The sequence below is a fragment of the Thunnus albacares genome, chromosome 2 (assembly GCF_914725855.1).
Source record: "Thunnus albacares chromosome 2, fThuAlb1.1, whole genome shotgun sequence".
Classification (NCBI taxonomy): Eukaryota; Metazoa; Chordata; class Actinopteri; order Scombriformes; family Scombridae; genus Thunnus; species Thunnus albacares.
Window position 1 is genome coordinate 14,345,749 of NC_058107.1, and position 25,229 is coordinate 14,370,977.

At 41.2% G+C, this 25,229-nt stretch overlaps 2 protein-coding genes across 2 annotated transcripts in view; both read right to left on the minus strand.

Annotated features, from left to right (window-relative positions):
• elmod3 (ELMO/CED-12 domain containing 3) overlaps window positions 1–198 on the minus strand; it is a 21,298-nt gene extending 21,100 nt beyond the window's left edge. The window contains exon 1 of the mRNA XM_044367257.1: window positions 187–198. The gene's annotated coding sequence lies outside the window, so the exon portion shown is untranslated. The remainder of the gene's footprint in view (window positions 1–186) is intronic.
• The window catches only part of grk5l (G protein-coupled receptor kinase 5 like), a 25,093-nt gene extending 2,189 nt beyond the window's left edge, over window positions 1–22,904 (minus strand). Inside the window, exons 1-15 of the mRNA XM_044367206.1 lie at window positions 22,127–22,904; window positions 7,866–7,961; window positions 7,581–7,693; window positions 4,407–4,484; window positions 3,910–4,007; window positions 3,624–3,716; window positions 2,324–2,387; window positions 2,089–2,229; window positions 1,779–1,969; window positions 1,556–1,593; window positions 1,270–1,359; window positions 970–1,178; window positions 743–880; window positions 386–523; window positions 71–202 (exon numbers count right to left, since the gene is read on the minus strand). Coding sequence (XP_044223141.1) covers window positions 71–202; window positions 386–523; window positions 743–880; window positions 970–1,178; window positions 1,270–1,359; window positions 1,556–1,593; window positions 1,779–1,969; window positions 2,089–2,229; window positions 2,324–2,387; window positions 3,624–3,716; window positions 3,910–4,007; window positions 4,407–4,484; window positions 7,581–7,693; window positions 7,866–7,961; window positions 22,127–22,178 — 1,671 coding nt within the window. The 5' untranslated portion in view covers window positions 22,179–22,904. The remainder of the gene's footprint in view (window positions 1–70; window positions 203–385; window positions 524–742; window positions 881–969; window positions 1,179–1,269; window positions 1,360–1,555; window positions 1,594–1,778; window positions 1,970–2,088; window positions 2,230–2,323; window positions 2,388–3,623; window positions 3,717–3,909; window positions 4,008–4,406; window positions 4,485–7,580; window positions 7,694–7,865; window positions 7,962–22,126) is intronic.
• Between the last annotated feature and the right edge of the window lie 2,325 nt (window positions 22,905–25,229).

Genomic DNA, 25,229 nt, shown 5'->3' on the forward strand with positions numbered 1-25,229 from the left:
GAGATTTGTGTGAGTTAGTTTGTATGAATTTATCATGAGTTTATGAGCGTGTGTGTGCATGTTTACTTACATGCCTCCTGAAGATCCTGTCCAGCAGGCTGCGTCTGGGCGGCTCCGGTGGCTGATTCCAGTCAAGATCCGGAGGTCGCGTCCCTTGAGGCCCGAACACATTCAAATCTCTGAAACACTCAGTTTCTATCATCTGGAAATGAAAAAGAGAAGAGAGGAAAAGAAAAGGAGAAGAGAGGAAAAGAAAAGGAGAAGAAAAGGAGAAGAGAAGAGAAGAGAAGAGAGGATTCGGTGAACTTTATTAGGCGAGTTCTTCCAGCAGTTGTACAAACTGCACTGAGCATTTAAAAATGTCAAACTAAGTGCACACACTTACCTCATTCTGCCATGGGATGGAAACGCTGCCTGTAGCAAATTTGGAGTAGAAGTCATTGTCAGTTTGGTCCAAATTTACTCCCTTGACTGTGGAGAACTGCTCTATGTCCAACACATCCTTACAGTACACTGCCCGAGGCTGGGAGAGGGCAATGACCACAGAAAAGACGGGGTTGAGAGGAAAAACAGGAGACACGTTTATCTTAATAGATATTTTATAATCGTGGGATTTTGGTTTTAAAAAACATGTTTTTCCTCTGGTGGCCATTTTAGTTAGCTCATGGATTAAAACACTTACTAAGTGCAGTAAAGGTAGAGTTTCACACTTAAAGTGTGCACAGTATTACAAACTACTCACATCAGGCACAAACGGAGGCTCCACTATTCCAGCCTCTAGCCTCTTGAAGTTGATGTTTTTGAAGAACGAGTGGGCCTTGACGCCCGCTGCTCTGTCCGCCTGGCACCCCAGCCTCTGCTTAGGGTCTTTGGTCAGCAGCTGGGTGTGAGCAGAAGCAGAGATGACTCATTACATTATTCATTATTCATCCATCTCTCTGTGCCAACAACTTTCCATCAAACCCTCACCATTCTACAGATGGCCTTGGTGTCCTCTGTAAACTTGTCGTTGTACTCCTCTTCCTCCTCCTGCACCCTCCTCTCCACCTCCTCCCGTTTCACGCGTTCCTTGCGGGCGCGGAAGGGGGATCGTCCGGCGGTCATCTCGTAAATGAGACAGCCCAGCCCCCACCAATCAGGACTCATGCTGTACTTTTCGTTGTTTATCACCTCCGGAGCTGGAGAGGAAGGGATTTGGGTTGTGGGTTAAAAACTGGTGAATACTCTGGAAATTGTGCTTACGGAAACATTGATTTAATTGTTTCTTACCCATGTAGCCAACTGTCCCCACCCTTCCTCTGATGAGTTCTCCTTCAGGCACTTTGATGGCCAGCCCCAGGTCTGAAACGCGGATGTGTCCTGCAGCCAAATGAGGACGACAGGCTTATCTAATCACGCAAACTGGATGCTTTTACACAAATGTGTGAAACTTATTTGACGCAAGTAGTGGATTATGATGCATGACTTTGGTTTGACATTGTTTATCAGCAACAAAACAAAAATGCTGTGCAAAGGTAGAACCAGAAATCTGATCTGATGGAGCTTCAAAACTCACCATTGTCATCTAGTAGGATATTCTCTGGTTTCAAATCCCTACAAACAACACAGCACATTCAGTGTGTGGTTAAGAAAACATGTCAAAGAACAAAAGCATCGATTCATAACTGATTATCTGCAGATTTCAAAAACCTGATTCTAGCAAGCGTTATGGCTCTCTTGAGAATTTAACTGAGCTGAACTACATCTAAAAATGCATTTCAGAGTGTTTACAGTGCTACCTGTAGACGATGGATTCCCTGTGCAGATGCTCGAGTCCACAGCAGATTTGAGCGGCGTAAAACTGGACCCTGTCCTTCTCGAAGCCTGGCGTGCCCATGTTGTAGATGTGAAATTTCAGGTCTCCACCGTTCATGATGGTCAGCACCAGACACAGAGCGTCTTTAGTCTCATATGCATACGCTAAGCTCACCTAGCGGAAGAGAGGAACATGTTAAAAAAGGTATAAAAGTACTCGGACAAAGTAAAAGGCATGCACGCAAATGAGATAAGATAAGATGAAGCAGGTACTCTTCTTTTATGTTTACTCACAACAAATCTACTGTTGACTTTCTCTAAAATCTGCTTCTCGTTGAGCGCCATGGACTCTCCTTTCCTCTTCTTGATCCTCTTCTTCTCCAGCTTCTTACAGGCGTACATCTTCCCCGTAGCTCTAACCTGGCAAGCACACACCTGAAAAGAAAAGCATATATACTGTTATTCAAATCACAACATATAAATACTTTACGCAACGTTTATCACCGTCATCATAAACAGCATAGCTTACCTCTCCGAATCCCCCCTTCCCCAGCACTCGGTACTGTCTGAACGTGTCTTTAGTGATTGGTTGCCTGACAGAACACAGACACAAAATCCATTAATAGACGCTCGTATAGTATTGATTAAGACAGAAATATTATCTGCGGAACTCAATACCATCCTGAGTCTGTTTCCTGTACAGAGGGTGGGGCCTCTGGTACGCAATTTCACTTTCCAGACACGGATACAATCAAGGATGCCCTGAAAGCCTGCTGGTTACTTCTAACTGCCTTTGATAAAGCACTCTGTATTAAATATTTTCCAGCCTAGAGTCATCGTGCTCCTCTGAAGAGTCCCTCAAGTGAAGAGCAATTCTATCAGAGTCCACTTTTTTCACCTGTCAATTATTATGTTCTCAAAACTGGAAGGATGTCTCAAGTTTCATTACATATGATAGACATTAATTACATGTGTTAGTATTTTTTTTTTATTAACCATGTTGTCTGTGCTTAATGGAGCCACAGTCTCAGTAAGTTATTGTTTTGGATTACTCTTATTTTTATGTTTTAGATAGTTCTTTTGTTGTTTTAAAGGTGTAATTTAAGGTGTTTCCAGAATGAAATATTTCACAATTGTATTGAAAATTTTACATTTCTGTTTAATTCTGATTTTGTGTTATCTTTAAGTTGTTTGTTCTGTAATGCGTTGTTAATACTGTCTGTCTTGACCAGGACACTCTTGAAAAATAGATTTTTAATCTCAATTAGGCTTTCCAAGTAAATTACATTTAAAAATGCTGAAATTTTCAAAATTAATCAACTTTTTGCATGTTTGATCTGTCTTTTTCTCCTGCTCGTGGCTTAAAATGGTAAAAATTGAATGTAAGACATGTTTTTGGACACTTGTACTGACTCCACTGGACATGTAATCTCTCATAATATAAACAGATCTTTGCAAAAATGCTTAAATGAAGAACTGACTATGTTTTTTTCCACTGTAGCTTAAAAACACTGTCATAGTCTTCACTAATAAAGAAATACATAAAAACAGAACTCTCAAAAGTATTATGATGTCTGCTTTTGGAAAAAAATAAATGATTATTGGTATTTAACATTTTCAATTTTTAAGGTTAGTAGTGACTAAAATTAGATTTGAGTTTCATTTTGAGCTTGTTTACATGCCTGAGTTCAGCTTATCTAGCAGACTAAGGACTAAACTTTCCACTTAAAAAACTTCTTAATGTACTGAATGAATTAAGCATTTAAATCTTGATTACATAGCTATAAAGTGAGTGCTTAATATATAAAAAAAAATATGTTCCAGCTGACCTCTCCAGCATCTTCCACTGCAGGAAGCGGTCAAAGTACATGCTGTTCTGGTAGTCCGCGAAAGGAGCGCCGCTCAGGTAGTCATGGACAGCCCTGGTCCAACACACAACAAGGCAGGCTCAGTCAACACAGTTACAACTCAGAATATATTGCAAGCTAAAATTCCTCACACAATGTCTTTACTGTTTGTTATATACATGGCACGAGGTATAAAAAATAGGGCGAGAAAAAAAAACAGGTGAGAGTCTAGCAGACAGGTGATGTTAGCATAAAGATTGAGACTCACTTGCGGCAGTTGCTGAAGATCTCCTTACATGGACTGAGCTCGAGGTTCTCTCTGCACTGGTCGGCAAAGACCTCTGCAATGTCTACACGCTGAGGTGACTACATCAACACATGTATACACACAGAGTGACATATGCGCACAAATACACAAATAAATTACTTTTTATTACACACACATCATCAAACTGGGGGATAACTTCTCTTAGAGCTAACCACAGTACCAGTATGAGTATATTACGTATGTACACTTTGTGCAAACGTTACATTGTTATTTTTGTACATTTAATGTGTACATTGAATTACAACACCCTCGTAACTACCCCTTTAAGTGTCTCAGAGGCTTTCATTCAGCTGTAACTCAGCATTATTGTCTGCTTTTAGTTCTTTTCCACAGCTTGAACATCAGTCACTGTAAAAGGTCACTAAATTCACTTTACAGCCACATGTGAAATAAAAAAGGCTCAGAGGTTGATAAATGTATCAGATAAAGAAACGTACTTGTTTTGAGAGAAAAGTCTTGATGATCTGGTCTCCTCTGCTCTTCCTTTTTTCATCAGGTGTCACCTCGTAGTCTTCCTAAATCACAAAATAAACATCATTAACAATATTGTGTCCAGTATCCAAAGTTATTGTCAAAGTAGAACAGAGACGACGAGTCCACAGAAAATTACAATTTATTGATCATTTTAATAATTTTTCAAGCAAAAAACATCAAATGTTTGCTGGTTCATCTGGTGTGAAATTTTGCTGTTTTTCTTGTTTGAATTGAATATCTCTGGCTTTTGAAATGTTGGTTGGACAAAACAAGACAAAAGACATCACCTCAGGTTCTTGGAAGTTGTGGTGAGCTATTTTATATCATATTTTTTATACTCATATGTAATTTTAGATATTCTTTAGACATTTTATAGGTTTGTATAACTTTGCAGTGGTAAAATAATTTTATCAACAAATCTGTCAAAGAACACAACTTCTTACATAAAACATTACACTGCAAAGAAAGAACTTTGTCTCCTCTCCCAAGCCACAGTAAGGCTCCCTATATCACAACAAATCTTTTATAATTATCCAAGATGCAATCAGCAGAAGTAAAAGGAAATGTCATCAAAAAATATGTCCCCTTAAATCATCATAAACCGGTGATGATTTAGGATCCGGTCTTGGGCCAGAGGAAGACCAGATCCTAAGCTTTTCCTCTGCTTTCCAACAGTGAAGAAACAAAAATGTCAAACTTCATTTCTCCCTCTGTTTGATTTATTTTTTAATTGGTATGCTAGAGCAGCAGCTGTTTAGTGGTAAAAAAGGCCACTTTGCAGACACACACCTCTCACTCGCTGTATCTCTGTGTGTTGCTGTCACTCTCACATAAACATATGCCGCTCTTGGCTCGGTGTGTGAACATACGTAGCCATTGACACAAACAGGTTTGGTCGTTACACGCTGAACATATTGGACATCTCACAGAGGCAGCGACATGAAAAGCGCTGTGACGCATTTCGTAGCCAGCGCTTTTAAACTTTTGAAGAAGGAAGGGGGTGGAGGGGGTGGAGGGGGAGTAACATGGTGCCCGTGCTGCACGCTGGCCTGACTCTTTCTATCAGTGGCTTTTTTCCAACATGGTCCTGTGTTGCCTGGCAACCACACAGTAAACACGACGGGATTCCTTGAGGTCCTGGAGTGTCACAGTGTGTCACACCAGCGTCACCGGCTTTCCACTACAAAACACACACACACACACACACACACACAGTCACACACACATATATATATATATACATACATACACAGTACGTACACACATAAGCCTGGAGCTTTAGGAAAAACAGGCTTTAAAAAGCCACAGTGTCACTGACACTTCAGAACAAAGCCACAAGAAGTCCATTAATGTATACATACTGTATATACAAATGTAAGAACGTGAATAAAAGATGGTGAAAATGGGGGAAAAGTGAGGTGTGATTGCTGCCAAGTGTTGATTAACTAAGGCTTTGTTATCAGAGCCACCAGAGAAATTACACACACACACACATACAAAGTAAATGAGCTGTCTGATTCCCACCCTTGCCGGCGGGGGGTCAGCCAAAGGGAAAAGAAGACGCCCCTTTAGCCTTTTGGAAGCAGAGGGGATCCAGCACACACATCCACATAAAATTGTATGCACACACACCTCATGATGTAAGAGGAACCACTGGAACCCCCAAGCACATTCCTTCCTCTGTTACACACACTGAAATACACACTCCCTCTCACCTCAAAACAGCCATGTTTATGCCTGTTCATGGCGTAGAAACAAACACTTCTACACATCTCATTAATTCCACTGATCCGATTTGATCAACAAACTACTACACTGCCTGATTTTTTTGTACCTTACTCACTTTGAGGAAATATACTGACTAGATAACATAATAAAACAGTTTTATAGGAAAACCTACACAGGACTCACATGTCATTTAATCACTTGAAACACCTGCCTGGTTGTAATCACCCTAGGACCTGGTTTATTGTCAGTAAAGTGGTGAGTACGATGCTCAACACTGAGCGCAGCCTCTTAGTTGGTCACGTGGTTTGCAGAATTAGCTCCAACAAGTGTTTGGGATGAGTGCATGTAAAGTGGTTTCCCCCTCGCAGAGGGTGACGGTCACTTTTAGGGGCAGAGAAGGAGGGGGCTGGGATGGGGGGGGTGTACTGGGATTGGATGGGGTGCTGTGGGAAACAATGCTGTCCTTTCTGTCCTGTCACATGCCCGAAAAGATATTCTGGGCATAGATAAAGACTTAAATGTGTCATGTGGGAGGTATTCCGTCTAGACGCAGAGAGAGAGAGAGAGAGAGAGAGTGAGAGAGAGAGATTGGAGGGGAGGGGGGCAAGTCGGGTTGATGGGGGAGATCTGGCTGGTTGAATAATCACTACTCAGTTTAATTGTCTCCTCTGCGCTGCTTGACCCAGCACCGGCTACGCTGTAATCAAAGTGAGTGCACTGAAAAGGTGTTCGGGTGTGTGTTTTCTAGACGTGCGTTCATCGAGCAAAGAGTGTTGTTTTTCCAGTTCTGCTTCACATATTCACACCTGGGAGCTCCACTGGTGAAATCAGGGGTTAAAGTGATAGTTTGACATTTTGAAAATTCTAACCCTTAAGAAACTATTTCTTGGCCAAGCGCAGTGACTTCTGTCTGTGCTGGTTGCCTGGGCCAGGAACTCACTGCGCCCGGCCAAGAAATAATCCAACACATAACCTCCGATAAAACCTCAATGTGTCAACGTGTCATACAGTTTCTGTATGCACTAAACAAACGAGATATACTCTATCTTTGGACAGAGCCAGACTAGCTGTTTCCCCCTGTTTACACTTTTTATGCTAAGCTAAGCTAACCAGCTGCTGGCTGTGGCTTCATATTTGTTGCACAGACATGAGAATGGTATCAATCTGCTCATCTAACTCTCAGCAAGAAAGCCACTAAATTGTCAAACTAGTCCTTTAAATGCCTTGCACACAGTCACTTTAATTATAATTATTAATGTGAAAAAGAAAGTTGATCATTAACTTTCCCACATTTTCCTGTGGATATTTTGGGATTAATGGTAGCCTTCCACTAGAGAGAAGCTCCACTCTATGTTTATATCTGTGTGTGTGCATGTGGTGCATGCGTGTGTGTGTGTGCATGTGTGTACCATTGCATCCAGTAGCTGGATGCATCGTTGCAGTTTAGGTCTGGTCTCACAGTAAAGACGGAAGAGAAGCCGTCCGATAGGCTGTTTCTCACAGATGCTGACATAGTCCCTCTCTGCAGGAAGACAGGAAACACACACACACACACACACACACACACACACACACACACACACACACACACACACACACACACACACTTTAAAACACAGCCATGTCCACACAGACAAACACACTTTCTTCAAATGCAAGTGAGCACACACACAAATGCACATGCAGACTCTTACCAACGCTGTTTCCCTGCTCAGTGCACTGGCTTATATGGGGGAAGCGAAGGATCTCCTTCCATTTTTTGCTCCTCCCTTTCCGCTTTCCTCCTCCACCTGCAGCAAGAGCAAAAAAAAAAAAAAAGGAGAAGTTATAATGAAAAGGCTTCACAGAGTTATCAAAGTTTATTTTCAGGAGCAAATGAAAGCCTGATGGCTAAAAGGAGAGAGGTAGAAAGAGAAAGAGGGGGGTTGTGTGTGGGCTCTCCCTTGAATGAAATCATAATCTTGGCATGTATATATAATTCATAGATTACGTCTCGCTTCCTCCCTAAATATCTCGTCTCTCTACTGACTTTCTGTCTCACTCAGTAGCTTTTCTGGAAGTGGAACAGTGTGTGTTTAATGTGTGTGTTTGTGTCCACACAGACAGAAAGCCTATTCTGACCGGCTCAGTTCCCATCAGAGCCCGGGACATTGCCAGACTGGATTCCACTGCTCTGAATAATCGGGCATCAGCTTCCTGCAGCATCAGGAACTAAATCATTTACATCCACATTAGATCTGTAAAGGAAACTTTCTCTTGCCTTAAACGTGCCTTTCAAACATTTGACCACCACACCTCTGCGTTTCCCTCTTATACCGGCCACAGAATGGGATAAAAGAGCAATCGTGAGAGCTCATTTCACCGTTTTCCACCCATTCCAGCTGCTGCACCCTACGTCATGTTTGTCTCAGTTTTATTTTTTTCTTAATATGCGAAGGCCGATCTAATGAACTGACTGGGATTTCCTTTAACTGCTCGGTGCTGTGGAAATTGGCTGTGAGCGGCTCGCCCGATGTGAGAGGCAACACTGAGAGCATGAGAGCAGGAGAGGTAATGACAAGCAGACATCTTTAAGTAATAACCCAGGAATGTGAGAGGCACTACGTCATGCTGGAGCCTCTGAGTGAAATTTTTAGCAGTTTTCCCATCAATCCTCCTGGATTAACGCCTCTGCCGTTTGAATTTATCTATTAATCTCAAACACACTGTCGTGCCTTTGCTTTATTATTTGACACACTCACATTAATTTGAATTCAAGGAGATTTCAATAACACTCAACATCATGAACATCAAAGACTCATATCGGCATATCTTGGTATAAATCAGACATTGTACAGGTGTCATTTATTACTCACTATGATATCATCTATGGAAATTTATCAGAAATTTGAGGCCTACTGACACATTTAAGTTCTATATTTTGATTAAGCAAGAGCAAATTTGGTTGTTTAATTATTTATTGCATGAATATTGTGACAAGTAGATGCACATCATTATACCATACATTTCATTCTGTCAATACAAAAGAAAAAGCTGAATTCCTGCACACTATCAGTGTCAGCACTGAGTTTAGATGCAATTTTCAGTCAAATCTCTATTATTTTTATGAATTTATTTATCACTTTATCTTTTCTTACTCCTGTCAAGCTTTCCATACATACTAGGACGAATAAGCAGTTTACAATGGTAACTGTGGCAGACTTACTACTTGAAAGTTTTGGTAGTAAACAAGCTGAATTTTTATTGTTTCCAGTTTCCACTTTTTAAAATAATGTATAAGGGTCTTAATATGCACTGGATGGCTACATACATGACATCATGTTAAAGATCAGGTCCATGTTAAGGACCAAGTCAACATCCTTACCAGCTGATCATCTATTTAAGACATTATGAATAATAATGGAATTAAAATGTTCAAATGCTAACTACAGAAAAACATACTTGGACAATTAAGCCACACACAGGTTAGATTTTTACTCTATAACTCTAGTTCATAAAAAAGCTTTGAGGATGAGTACTGATGAGCTGGCAAACCTAACACTCGCTCATGTAATGAGTTGATGGAGCGTGAACTTCCCCAAATCCAATAAAGTGCAGCTAACATTAGCCAACACTCTGATATAGTATCATCCAGGGCTAGCTACCACATCCCAAATTGGATGTGGCTGTCCTGAACGGGGCTTTTTATATTACAACCTGTAGCCCATAAAATATTGTTGTGAACAGAGCTAATTATGTGCTCCATGGTTTTGGAAAGTAATGGTAGGTTACTAGTAAGCTAGGTAGCCAGGCAAACACACTTTTTAATCCATTCCTTACACTTTTGATACACAAAATCCACATAAAATGAACTTCAGGTAGGGTTGGTTTTTAGACAAGGGACCAAACGTCACCACAGCTGACATGCACAGAATGGTGTTCATATCACCTTAGACAAACACAAAGCATGAATGTATTAATATCTCAAGTCAAAATATCCCCTGAGAGAATCATTAACTCCCAGCACCTGCTCCTCATCAACATTACTGTAGACCAAACACACTATAAACGGGCACACATCCTTATTTAAGCGCCAGTTGTTCTCTGAAAACACTTAATGTAAAGTTATGCCCTACAACAAAATGTCAGCGCGCTCTAGCTGTGTTGCTGTGTGGTCCAATATTTTAATGGCTTTTAATAAAAACATGACGTCCGCCAAAAAGCACAACAGTACAGTGAGCAGAGAAGGTCATCCCCCACTGGGGCCACTAATCTAAAAATGAAAGCACTTATGCTACTGTAAGGCGTTTTTGGATAAAAGCATCAACCAAATGGCATAGATTTCCTGTGAAGGGTCAGCGTCATGTCAAATAATTGTACCGAACATGGGTCCTCCACCCAAGCATTCAACTTCTACACAATGCTGAGACAACCACAAATAATGTAGTTCCTCCTTTTCCTTTCTGTATCCTGTTTCCTTCTCGCCGCTCTCCAAGCCTATTTATTTTTCATTTTCTCTCTCCTCATCTCTTCCTGCTTTTAGTGACTTGTCTCTCCTTCCATCACCTTCCTCCCTTTCTTGGTTTCCCGTCACCCTGCTTCTCTTTAACTTTCAGACTCTGTTGAGGATGTTCTGTCGTCAACAACTCTAGATCACCGCGACAAAGTTGCTGCCAGGCAATGACTGACCTCATTTGCAGCTTCAGGCCACAACAATCCTCTGTATTAGAGTCACATAAGGTCACAAGTTAACAGCTTTATGAGCATATTACACAGAGCTTCCCTACAGATCAGTTGTTTCCTGACCTTTTGGCTTGTTATGACCCCTGAAAATGAAGCAACAGCATGCATATGTCATATGCATATGTAATTTTTTTCCTTCTTAGACTGATTTGAATGCTTTTTAGAGGCCTGAGGGGGTAAAATTATCCAGAAATTCACAAAAAAAAGGCAAATATTAGAGAAAAATCTTATATAATAATAAATAGATGCCACTGATTTTCTGTAAAGTCAATATCATGGCGAATAAAATCTAAAATATTGCTCTTCGCTGGGTGAGAAAAAGAGAGTCATAGGATATGGGAAGTTAGTGGAGATGAAAACATGAATCAAACTGCTTGGCTACCAGTACTCTGTCAGCATATTTAATTTATCCAGCTATAACAAACTACTTTAGCATTTTGTTTCCAGCCTGTTGGGTGCAAAGACGTGGCCATCCATATGCAGACATACCCACCTGGTCCCACAAATGCGCAAATATCATGCATAAATTATTCATGTCCATATAACAGACTCATCCATCTGAACATTATTTCCTGTCTGGTCTCAGTGTCTTTGGATGTCTCTGATGTCTGTGCTTTAAAACAAAATAAAACCCTAAATCAGATGAGTTCAAATAAATTCTGTGCTGCATTGCTTATGGCCATCAGCTGTTATATGTCTGTTCCCTGAGGGGGAAATATTCTGGTGGGATGTAAAAAAAACAACAAAAAAACTAGGTCTAGAGGAAGTAAGGAAGTTTGGAAAGGATAATAAATATCAACATAAAAGGAAGCGTGGAGATTTGAAACAAATCTCTGCTTACGTGTGTTGCATTTTAGGTCCAATCAGTAACTCTGGGTCCCTCTTTAATAAAACTGGGCTATTAAAAGAATGATATGCACGTAAATGTCCTCTATAAACCCTTTTGTCTTCGCTCTCCCATTTATTTCTTTTTCTATTAAAACAGTTCTCACTCTCTCATGGTCTGTCACTTACACATGAGCAGAAATATGCATTGCGCTGTGGGTACACTGCACACAGGAACTTGTCAGTCTAATTTGTTCCATGCGGGCAGTGTGGTCACCGCCCTTTATTTATGTTTCTGCTTAGCAGCTCTGACATCATCAAGACTTGTCAAGTGAAGCAAAAATAAGGTCAGAGAGGGAACGACATCCGTCTGGCGCGACACCAGGGGGTTACCGGCATCCCAAACATCTGTGTGTGTGTGTGTTAGTGTGCGCACAGAGTTCTACACTGACCTCTCTCTAGTAATGTCCTCATGCTCAATTTAACCAAGACGGGCAGTCCTGCAGGCCCCCATCCATCCACACATTCAAAAATGTCCCTGCTTAGCTGTGAGGTTATATTCATAAAGTGTTGACACACAAAGCAATCTAAGCCATTAACCAGTTTCTAGCTTCCACACACACACACACACATATACACACACACACACACACACACACAGGTCTCTGAGGTTTCCAACACCTCTAGTCACACTGTCACATCAGACGAGCAGTCAGATCTATTGTGGACAACCAGTCGAAACCACATCCTGAAACTCATGCTGTGCATTTGGCATATATGTAACAACATCTGCAGCAGAGTGTACTGGCAGAGAAGACTGCTGTGAATGTGTGCTGGTGCGTACACCTACACCATGCAAAACGTGAGAAAGATTTCTGCGACTCTTCACACTCATCTCTTCCCTGCACCGACCTAAAGCTTCATCCTGGTTAACAAACAACTGATTATCCACTACTGATCATCAAACTCTGGCTCATTATCACATCACCTCCTTTGTCTGGCTTGTTAAATGTCGGCCTCGTGGTTGAGTCATATCGTTGGTGGTCAGCAAGGTACCAAACACGGTGATGCAAACCAGTACCAGACTATGATACAAACGCCTTTGTTCTCTGAAAGTCTCCCTCTTCCTTCTCTCCCACAATGTCCAACTGTTCCAATGGTTGGAATTTATTTGCATTAGAGCTGCAGGTAAGGGCTGGTGTTCTTATACATGCAAAATCGGAGACGTAAATAACACAACAAGCACATGATCAAACAAATAAGAACGTTTGCATTGGCACTCTCTAAAACATCCTCTTCCTGCTTGTCAGGGCGCTACAGGTTGATTCTTAACAGCACATGGCTTCCTTTATCTCAAAAATAATCTGGAAGACATAACACTATATCCATCTCTTGCAAAACAGAAGGGGAGTTGCTTGGAAATAAATCACCCCTCTCCAGACTGTGTTTTTTGTGTGTTGTGCAACAAGTCACGTGTGAAAGTGCACGTCACTATGTACAGTATACAGTATGAGCGGGGATGTAGAGGTGAATCACGAAGAAAATATGTGTTTTACAGTTGGTGATAATAAACTTAACCACAATGTACACTAAATAGATAAATAAATCAATGCAATCCTTCACCTACGATAAATCCTGTCTTTGTGAAGCTTAGAAGGTTTGTTATTGAAAGGAGGACAGTGTGAGGTTCAGTTTAAGTGTAGCATGTGTGTGTTTGTGTGTGTGGTCTGTGTGCCACAGGAAGCCGAGGGAAACGCTGCCCAGACCTGAGCAGAAGGGGAGGACTATAGCAGGAAGACGCTCTTTGTTGCCCTGTTCCACCATGATGTCATGTCGGTCCCTCTGTCCAGCTGCCTTATTACCATCCTCAACAAGCCTCTCTGTCCACGTATTCCTCATTATCGCAATAATAACGGGATGATTCTGCTCTAACATCTGCCAACGCGCTCAAGGCAAACATCTGTGACGTCCACTTTTACCCTGGCAACGCTGGACTATTCTTTTAGCTGCTGCGGGGTCACATGTGAAACCACTTAATGAGAGGTCATAAACTCAAAATCACTCAGACAATAAAAGAGAGATCTTATCAGCGGTATCGATGTGACTGTGCAGCCGTGTCCCAACGCACCAAGTGTGCTGCACTGACAATAACATCTGAGTCTAACTTGACCTCAACCCTAACAATGCAGCTGTATTTAGCATGGAAGCTACATGTTTATATGTAAAAGATGGATTTAGACATAAATTCTGTGTGTAGCATGTTGCCCACAGCTACATTTGCACAGAGCTTAAAGAAAAAGGGCACAAGCGCGACCATTTTCCTGTCTTTATGTCCTTGTAAACATTACTGCTATAAATAGCAACCAGCCCAAGGGCAGGAGCAATGTGTTAATACAAACTTGAGGTGGTCAAACCGGTCCATGACCTCAGAGCCGGCGAGCTGTGACAGTTGTCACTACAGTAACTGTGTGGTGTGTGTGTGTGTGTTCATAATTGAACACAGAGTGTGAAAACTTGTATGCAAGGACAGAAATCTCACAACAGCAACAGAAGGTAGGGTACATTTCCTGTCTGGGAAGAGTCAGGTGCCACAAGTTTCCTGTCCTATAAATATATGAAATATGGAATGTGAAGGGATTAAAAAAAAACAACAACACACACACAGACGCACACGCATCCTAGCTTGCACATTCAATAGTCTGAAATTATATAATCCACCAGCCTGTCCGATCAAAGCACCACACACACAAACACACACACACACGGCAGGGCACGCTGGGTAATACATGCTGTTTGCTCATCCATAAAGATCAGAAGGACAGACCATAGTCCACATGAAGCTGCTCCTCTGCGCTGACTAGCTGTTAGCGTGTTTGTTCACCTCCATAAATGTTTTGATAGGGTGAACATTATGGCTATGTAAACCTATATCTCTGTGAAGGATGATTTTATTTCTTCTCGCTCCGATTGAAATTCTGCAGTTACATCACAAGCCAGCAAACACAGAGGAAAGTGCCTCCAGTGAAAACAAGAGATCTAACTTATCAAACTGATGGAACACATGGTGCACTGTGTGCGGACAGATATTATTGAACGTGGGTGTGTGTGCGTATAGCACAAATACCCATCCCGGAAATAGGGTTAAAGTGATTACATTGCCCTTCTCAGGCTGTCCTCTTCCTCTCCATTTCTTTTTTTCCCCCTCAAAACACACACACACACACACACACACTTATTGAAGATGTTTGTTCCACGTCTTGCTCCTACAGTATGTTGACATTCCATGTTCTTTTGTCCCTGTTATGGCAACATCCCTAGAAAGAAAAGAGTCTGTTGTGGACTTAACTGAGCTGAACTGCTGAGAGAAAGCAGCTGTTTCAGCTTTTACCACATTTATCTGGTATTCTGGAGTATTTTGGTCTTACTCAGGGGGCAATTTTGTTTATCTTTTTTCCCCCTATTGTTGAAAACTCTCACTAGGCCTTAAGGAAGAGTAAGTGGCGTTTTCCCTCTTTGCTTCATCGTTGAGAATTATTCGGTTTTTACAATATTAGATGTTATAATCTGCTCCATTTTTCTCTCAGAATGCACCATAAAGAATCATCAGACCATAGATTAGTCATTCTCATTAAAAAAAACAAACAGGGAGAATAAATCACTTAGTTTTTATTAACTAGCATTTTTTTTAACTTGTAGACACACTACATGATGTCATGTCTGACCCTGATGTGTCGGCAAAGTTTGCATGAATGTGTTGTAAAAGTGTACAGCCTGGCATTTGGCTCCTCATACAGCAGGAGACATTAGGGAGGAAGCATCAAAAGATACAGTATTGATTATTCTCTGATTAATGTACATCAAATATTCATTGGATGTTCCATTAAAGAAATACAACAACAGTGCAGAGCACAAGAAGCACATCAAGACACAATAAGATGCTAAGAAATCACCTGTATGTCTGACACGGGGGGGGGGGGGGGCACAACTAGATATCATCATTTTGGCTGCTCAGTGCATTCCTGGAGTACTTCAGTGACGAGCTGTTAGAATTCACATTTTTTTTCACTGCATCCACTCTCTCTCAGCTACTTCTACTTTAGATAATTATCTCCTATATTTCCCAGAATTCCACTCAACAACCCCCGGAGAACAGGCGTGAACTTGTTGCATCCAGCTGAGTTACGTATACTGTATGTGTGGGTAGAGGCAGCAATAACAATAGAGATAGTAAGAGCCAGAGAGCTGAATTTTTCCACTCAAGAAAAAATGAGTCACACTCCTACTCAAAACACAGCGAGCCTTGTGGCGTGTTGTCGATGGAGGAATGGGTATCTCTGCTGCTTCTTTGGTTTATTTCTTGATGTATAACTGCTGGTAGAAGATGGTGAGTCAAGGAAGAAGCCCTTTGCAATTTCATTCTGAAGGTCTGACATCAAAAACTTGACTTCTATTGTTGATATAGAAGAAGAAAATTTCATCAGCTTTGTGCATTTACTCATATAAATATTAGAGCCGAAACTAGTTGACAACTAATCTGTCGATTATCTTTTTATTAACCGATTAATTTATCTTTGGAGATTTGTCTATAAAATGTAAGAAAATAGTAAAAAATTATTTCCCAGAACCCAAGATGACATACTCAAATTGCTTGTTGTATCCATGCAACAGTCCAAAGCTCAAATATGTTCACTTTACTAATACATTACAAAACAAGCATCAAATCCCCACATTTGATGAGCAATTTTTGGGCATTTTTGCAAGTGACAGAAATCAATAATGAATTATCAAAATAGTTGATAAATTAATTTTCTGTCAAACTAATAATCGATGACTCTGCTAATTGTTACGTCTCCAGTGGATATGACAACAGCACATTGTTTCCTTTACTAGATGTTTTACTGTAGGAGATTCCAACATAATAAAATGTTTGTTGTGAAACACTTTCATTCAAACCAGATTTAAAATTAAATATTGGTCTAAAATACATCTAAATAATTTTATATTTGAGTCACTGACATTCATTTAGTAATTCCATCTAACTGGAATTCATATTAACTGTATTGCCAGTAAACATCTTGGAGGTCTAATCTGCGGGCGGCCTGCTCCTAAAGCACTAATGTCTGAAAGAGAAAAACATAAAAAAAATCCATCTCTTTAATAAGTGAATCACCTCAGAGATAAATATGAAATATGTAAGAATGGGTCACGAACAGCCCTGCAGCTATCTGAGAGAGACTTTCTTCCCCGGGTTTTCTTCTTGCCTCTTTCCCGTCAGAACAACCTGTCGAGGAAACGGGAGGCTTGTTTCCCTCTCGCGTATTTTACTCTCCCCTCCATTAATGCTCTCCAGTTGTCTGCCCAATAAAAGTCAACAGCATTATGTCATGGCTCCGTCCTCTCAGAGGGGTCCTGAGAGAGGAGCACTCCAGGCAAGTGTTTTTGTTTGTGTGGAAATGGGAGAGAAAGTGTGTGTGTGTGTAACAAAGACACAAAGAGACTACTGTACATTATTCATACTGACATTACCATTAGCTGACAGGTAGATGATCAGATGGGACACAGAGACCTGTGTTGTGTGTTTTGACAGTTGAGAGGTTTTGAAGACGTTACCCAGCTCCTTTTCACGAGAATTTCGGTTAAAACCCACTGACAGTGGTTCCCCTGGCTTGCTGAGACTTGCTGTGGCATCATACGACGAAGCAACACCGACCCCCTTCCACTTCCCCTCCACCCGTCTGCAGCAGGAGCTTGAGGACACCGTGCACGTTCAGAGCCCACACAAATTGCTTGTACAGACTAATACCTCATGCCTGTTATCTTTTGTTATCTACGATCATTCGTAGGTTCTTGCAGTCACAGATCAGTTGGTCGTTAATGTTTGATCCAATCAAAATATCCTCTTGAGTGCAATGGGGCAAAAAAAAACATGATAGGATTGATTTTAAACACAACAGAATCCAATTAGATCTTGCTGCAATCTGAATCTAGGACTCTGACAACTCTGTTGCACTTTAGAGGTTCTGAAATGACCTGATATGACTGTATTTAGATGCTAATCATGTAAGGTTTTTCCCTTTTGCACATATACAACCCATAAAACTGCACTGATTACAGTTTAGTGCAGGGTGCTGTCAAACTTTTTTGACAACCAATAGGCCCATCAAACTACTTCTATTTGAGACATGCAATTACACTGTAATTCTCATCTAAAGCATATAGGCTGTCAGAGATCAAACAAAATCATTCATCAAATCCACAGAGATTCCTCTTCATACTGAAAATGAATAAAAGAATCAGTAGTGTTGTAGAAGATTACAGTCTAAAAATTCAAAGTTTTGCTCTCAATCTAATTAAAGTATTTAAAGATCCCCTTCCAGACATGTTTTAAGATATATATGAAATACTCTACTTTGACTAATAATTTGCATCTGATACGGTTTTTCCACACAGAAAAAGTTGAATTATCTCATTAAAATATCATTTACTCCTTTTCCCTCATTAAAAATTCCATAATCTATGAATATGCAAATACTTTTCATTTCAAAAGTTAAAACTGCTGGACACAAGATGTCTGCTTCACTGTAAAGTTCTCAGTGTTTGTGCACTGGGGGCCTTCAAGCTTCCACATCACACTTGTGTTAGTTGAATACTGGACGACGATTGGCTCCAAACTAAAATCATGCTGCGCACACATCATTCTGCACAGTGAAAGTCAAACAACCAACTGAAGGAACAAGAAGGAAAACTTTTGAGAGGAGGGTGACTTAAAAGCTTTTGTTGGAGGAAATGCTGAGAGCGAAGTAAAGTGTAAAGCAAACAGAGTAGCCGCCATGTTCCCGTTATCATGATGTCTCACCTTAGTTAACTGGAAATAAACTGAGACTTTCTAATCTGAGTAAATTCGTCACTACTCAGGTCATTTTACCAGTGCGCTCATAACACAACACAAGGAAATATGTACTGTATGTCTATAGCCGTATTCATGTAGTGGTTGTGTGTGGCATCAAATGGTTTTTACTTGCACAACTGCAACATCCAAAACACGACAGCACGAATGAGAAAGCCGGCAAGCAGCAGCGGTGGCGGAGTGGAATTCGGTTGAGTAGCCCAAACTAAATACCCCCGGCTCTGTTACCGCAATTCAAGAAAGGCAGCTGGATGCAGCAATGCAGTTTTTCCCCCCTTACTCTCATTCACTTGGACAGCCGATGACGTTCGCTCGCCTGGCTTGGAATCTACGACTGCTGCCAGAAAGAGTTGTGAATGGGGAGGCAGGCAGGAGGAACACACATACACACACACACACACACACAATAAGCTCAGGGTCTACTGCACTGATGTTCTCGTCAGAGTGGCTGAGTTCAAGTTACATTTAAACAAAGGAATTCACCACACACACACACACCTTATATTAAACCTGCTTCCTCAGTCTTCTTATACATCAGCTGCCGTTCAAAAAACACTTTCACACTGTAAGAAAGTCATATCAGGCCTGAGTTACTTTTTCTTTTGATCTGCTATGACCTCCCCCACCCATATTCCTCAGCTGACACACAGCATACAGAGAGTAGAGCTCTTCAAATCAGCACATCAGCATTTCCTGCTGCTCTGACATGGTTAACAGTGGCTGTCAGATGATACTCAGATGACCACGCAGGAGATCGGGGTGTAACATTTCGCCGAATACTCATCATCCATAAAGTATCTTCCGCAGAGACCGGAGAACAGCTCCACAGGAAGATGGAGCTCGGATGGCAGTAGCCCACTCAGTTTGTTATGTAACGATCAATTTGATTAAATAGCTTATGGGCTGCATCTAACCGATAGTGCATATGGCTTTACGTAAGACAGCAGTCAAGACTACTTAGCGAAATGGTTCAATATGGTCTGGTGGAAATCAAAATGTGTTTTCCACTCTATGATTAACATGAAAAAGCATATTGATCATAAATCCTCTTCCATCAAAAAGTTTTAGCCACGTCCCAGCTGGTCTTAATCCTCGAGGGGAGCTGCCCCATCTCTATAATCAATGACTAGGGTTCACACGATCTTGGCTGCAAAACCCAGACCAGTTCTGTCAGATCAGCCATCGCCGACACAGAGGAGCCAAAGAGCGATGCGAGGCTGGCATAAGGCCTGTTTTGCCCACTCCTGGCCTGCAGATATCAATAGCTTTTTATTTCTACGCCTCGCTGCCACTCCGTGCTGTTTTACTGATTCGGGAGGTGTGAGGACGCTGGCATAAACAGGCAGAGATTGCAGTGTAAACTGGGCCTTCCTGTTGCGCATCCCTGAGAGCGTTTGGACAGAGGATGCATGCCTCTCGGTTCAGCTCTGGCTTGGAAGACGCACTTGTATAAACAAACAGGAATAAACAGTCTTTATTTGCTCCATTCACATTCTCCCACTGTTGCTGGTATGTGACCTAAAATGTGCCTCTGTGTATACTGTACTCTGCCATACATACAAGCGAGCAGTGGGAGAGTTGCACAGTCCTGTAAGATAAAACCTCTAATGATTCAGAAGCTTAAAGGACACAAACCAATAACACGCTCATAACAACCTGTGACATGTTTCAGTGTGCGTGGTGCAACAAATTTCAACTCAACTGTTGATCCACTCTCACACGGCTGCATTTGTTGGGACAGAGGCCATTGATCAAGTGGCTGAGAAAGTCGTGCTTCAGCTATTAACTCAAAGAACCATCTCATCCCTTAATGTGAAATTGTAAAAGGCCCCTTTTCTCTCCCACACACAGTCAGGGGCAGGGACTGGATGAGCACCAATGGAGCAGCTGGGACAAGCGAGATCTGTCATGGGTCATTAACTGCTCTTATTAATTCATGAAGCTTAATTCACCCAGCCCAGTCGTGCTCTGCTCCCATAAAACAAACGTCCAGTCTGACCTGGAGGCGTATGCATCCTTAGTATGGGCTTTGACAGCATGTCAGCTTCCTGTTCCACTTTATTATTCCATTAATTCCCATGAAACTCCCTCTGCCCTCTCTGCAGACTGCCCTTTTTTTCCCCTGAAGTATGTCATCATTGTGAGATAAATGCTTAGGAGCTGCCAGAGGCGCACAAGTCTTCTCCTGCGTCACCCCGCAACTCCATGGAGGCTCTTGCCACATGAAACCACACACTGCGACGAAACTTGTGTTTGCACTTGTGAGAGAGTGTACATGTTTGACAGACCACAAAACTGAGTCACTTACAATTCTGAGCACTGCTTCAGATTATAACTAATTCTGAAAAGGCTAAAGTATGCAGAAAAGAGTTCCAGGGAACTATGATGCTGAAGCTTTTTTTTTTGTGACTCCCAAAACAGTTCTTCGGATGATTTTAAGGAAGTTCCAGTAAGGACAAATTCCACTATAGTTTTAGTAACTGAGAAATATCTCGATTAAAGATGGGGAAATAATGACTATTTCAACTATAATATTGTTCCTCTAGATTAAGTTTTCAGTCTTTTTTAATTAAATATAGAATCAGCAACAAAAAATGTTCCCTTATTTGACATCCTGGAACCCAATCCTACGATTTGAGGCCTGCTACATTAAAATTTGAGTTTAATTTCATTTTAGACTGTACAATCAAACCAGTGACAATCTAAAACTCACATAAAACTGCACTCATAACCCCAACTTTATCATTGACTGATTCCCATTCATGAGAAACAATCATGGAGTCAGACTGCATGATGTTTACCTGCAGACCTTCCCCCTGCCCTCAGCGCGACCCTGACTTCCTCAAAAAAAAAAAAATAATAATAATAAAGAGAGAAATTCAAGACCCTGTACTGTTAATAATATTTCAAACTAAATAGTCAAACTGCACCTTTTCTCACAAATATCTAACCGTCTACCCACTGATACACCAGGGACTCTTGTGCAGGCCCCATACATAGATTTCAACGCCAGTCACGTCATCAGATCACCGTTCAAATGCCAGCCAGCCTACACTCATTCCCTCTGTAGAAAGGAGTTATTCCCTGCTCCAGTGTGTGCCTCAGCATGTATAATATTGCGAAAGAGCGCATTCATTTGCACAGACAGCGAAAGCGGATGTGGGAGGCAGATTTTTTTTCTCTCTCCCCTCTTTACATATGTGGGAAAACGCATATGATCTGTCAAAAATCGATGAGTATAAAATAATCCATCAACATGGACTCAGGTTAAATATGATCACCAGGTGTTCAATTTTCAATGTAATATGTTCACGTTGCTTGTAACGTTGCATAAGACTTCTGTTGCATCTGGAGGATTTACCTGCTGTAATGAGCCGTACAGTCCGCAGGGCTACCTACTGCCGTCATCAATACGATTATTCCCACCTTTTCTGCATATTAAGCGCAAAATGTGACATAGTCAGGCCTACCTGCTATTTGCACTTTTATATGTCAACTTACCCTCTCTCGCTTTTAGCAGTACAGTGTTGGCTACTATGTTCTCCAGCTCCATCAAAAAAAATCCTAAATGCAGAGGTTTTCGGTACACAGGCGTCTGCAGCGAGACCAGCGTCCTTCAGCGTGTTTGGTGTGTACACTGTCTTCACTCCTCGTCGGTATCCGAGCAAAAATCACTCATATCAAAGTCGTAAGGGATAAAACAGGATGTCATAGATTTGCTTGCAATGTAAATTGGGCATGGTTCTTGTTGTGGGCTGGAAGTGCGGCGCTGCATTTCTACTCCAATCCCCCCAAAACCATTCCATGCGTAATTTGGCTGCGGAATCTCCCCCAATGCAGAAACGGATCAAGTTGGAGTTGCCGATGTACGCAAACCGGGTCCTTTCAGCATATTCTTTACAGCGGTACACCAGGATACTACCAGCTTTACATTTCAACAGCAGGGGTTGGCTGAGTGCACCAGAGAGGACATCAGCGCGCCCCCACCTCTGTTTGGTGCGTAATCAAAATGGGCTGGGCCTGTCTGTCACAGCTGCGTCAAGCCACAGGCAGAAACAACTCCAAGAGAAGTTAACACAGCCTGTCATGAAAATAAAAGCACAATGCCGCTATGCTTTAGTATAGGACATTTTGAATGGAAAATGCCTTTCCATTAGCTTAGCTATTAAAATCCACTTTTACTGTCCTCTCACTGAAGCTGACAGAACTGTTCATATGCTCACAGCAGCCATTGCATACCCAGGTGTTTCATCCAATCTCAGACTGTGTGAGTACAAATCTTTCGTGATTGACATTTCTTTCACTCTGCTGTTGGCTGTTGCATCTGTTTCGGCGGGAAAACTCACCTGTGATTTGGTAACGTCTGCAAACTCCCTGTAGAGCTCCACTCACCTTCCACCTGAGCAGAGAGCTAATCAACCACAATAATTGAAAACACCTGTGTGGGTGTCCTTTTCTATTTATAGAAAACAATACACGTCCTTGTTGTAAAGTCGGAAGCCAATGTTCATTCTCTTCTAACTTCACTTTGCTTCTACTACAATGACACAAATTAGGTTAAAGTTACTTGCTGTTGCAGTCAACATGGAGTGGAAAAAATTATAGAGTCGCCCTCTGGTGGTAGAATTTCTACATTTCTGATCTGCTATGAACCATCCAGACCTCTCAGGTCGTCTGGGACAGGTCTGCTTTCTGTCCCCAGAGTCAAAACTAATGTTGGAGAAGCAGCGTTCAGTTTTTATGCTCCACATATCTGGAACAAAATCCCAGAAAACTGCAGGTCTGCTGTAAATCTCAGTTCTTATAAATCAAGGCTGGAGACTTTTCTGTTTGTTGCTGCCTTTTATTAAATCAGATTTGAGGGTTAATGTCTTACACTGCACTGTGACTTTTATTCTCCTGTTTTATGTCTTATTCTATTTTAGCTTTTTTTTATTTCAAATTTAATATTTTTTAATTGTATTTAAATGTCTTTTTATGTTGCCTTGTGTTGCTTTTATATTCTATGCCTTTTATGTTCTATGTAAAGCACATTGAATTGCCTTGTTGAAATGTGCTATATAAATGAAATTACCTTGCCTTACATAGGCTAACAGAACTAACGTGAAGTTCTAATTAAGTCCTCATATGAATACTGTTAAGGCAGCAGGTCTGTTTGATAGGCCTTTCCCCATACAGGTATTAATAAAAATGAGTAAAATAACGACAGCTGACCATTTAGGTGTTTGGGTTCATGTCACTCTGTCATGGCTCACTGGGATACTTGAAATGAACAGAGCCGTCGTTAATGTTATTAGGAACAGCTGTGGTTTTCCTGCTATGACGAGTCGCAATATGCGTCCCAAATATCTACAGTTGCAGTCTTGAGCATTTAAGATCGCGTATTAGGCAGGTAGTAGGTATTAGGGAAGTGTGTCCACGTTTGAAATATACCACACACACTACACTTAACCCATAGTGGATGCACACTTGTAATACACTTGTAATACAAGTGTATTACAAGTGTGTACAAGAGCTACATCAGTCCTATTGTTGGCGGTAGAGTACAAATTGGCTGGTTTTAGGGCCGACAATAACCAACAGACAAGAAGTAGTTTAAGTTTATATATTAAATATTAATATCCAAACGCTAAATTATGACTGGACCTCCACAGATGGTTTTCACTAGATATTAACAACTAATCCGTCTTGATGGGACTGAAGAATAATATCGTATATCTGACACTGTCAAGATAAACATTAGATATCCATTATCAAATATTTTGTGAAACATGTTCCATTCTTAAAAAATGTTACCAGACAGAAACCATTCAAAATGATATTGTATTATGTCTCTTTTATGTAGACCCGTGCCTCTCATAGTGGGACCCCAGGGGTCCTTACGGGGGACTGGTTCCAGGGGGTCCCCAGCAAAAAGGGGAATCATTTATTTTCACTATAATTCCATCCATAAGTAACACAATGACAGAATGTATAATTATTTTGGTCATAGGTTTTATACACTATATGTAACAAAACATCTAAATGCAAAAATCTTATCAGATGGGGGTCTGTGGTCTAATTTGTGTCAGTTTGGGGGCCCTTGACATGAAAAAGTATGAGAACCACTGATGTAGTCTATACATGCTTCTAGATAATTGCTTTGTGTTTCTCCTCTCAGCTCCTGTCACACTGTTTGGTCAGTCCAACTCTTACTTCAACAAATTATAGGAGCTCGATTGCGCCATGTACAGTAGGCTATTTGTATTTGTGTGAGTGACGGGAGGTCCTATTGATCCAGAGGGTCCCAGTCAGCTCTGAAAAAGCTCCACACCCTTGCAGTCTTAACAGATACTTGGACACTTCAGATTTCAGTGACCATAATTTTGTAAATGGATTATACAGACTACACTAGAGGGTGCAGATACACTTACATCCTGCAGTCATTGTTATGTTTAAGATACTTTGTGCTTTACAATACTCAGTAGCACCCCCAGCTGGGTGTAATCCATGACGCAAACTCAATGGACCCGTCTGGCTGCAGGTTTGTATTTCTACAACACAAGATCATTGTCATTGTGTAAAAATTTGGGTCAGTGAGTTAACTGGTTCCTTGTTAGTTTGA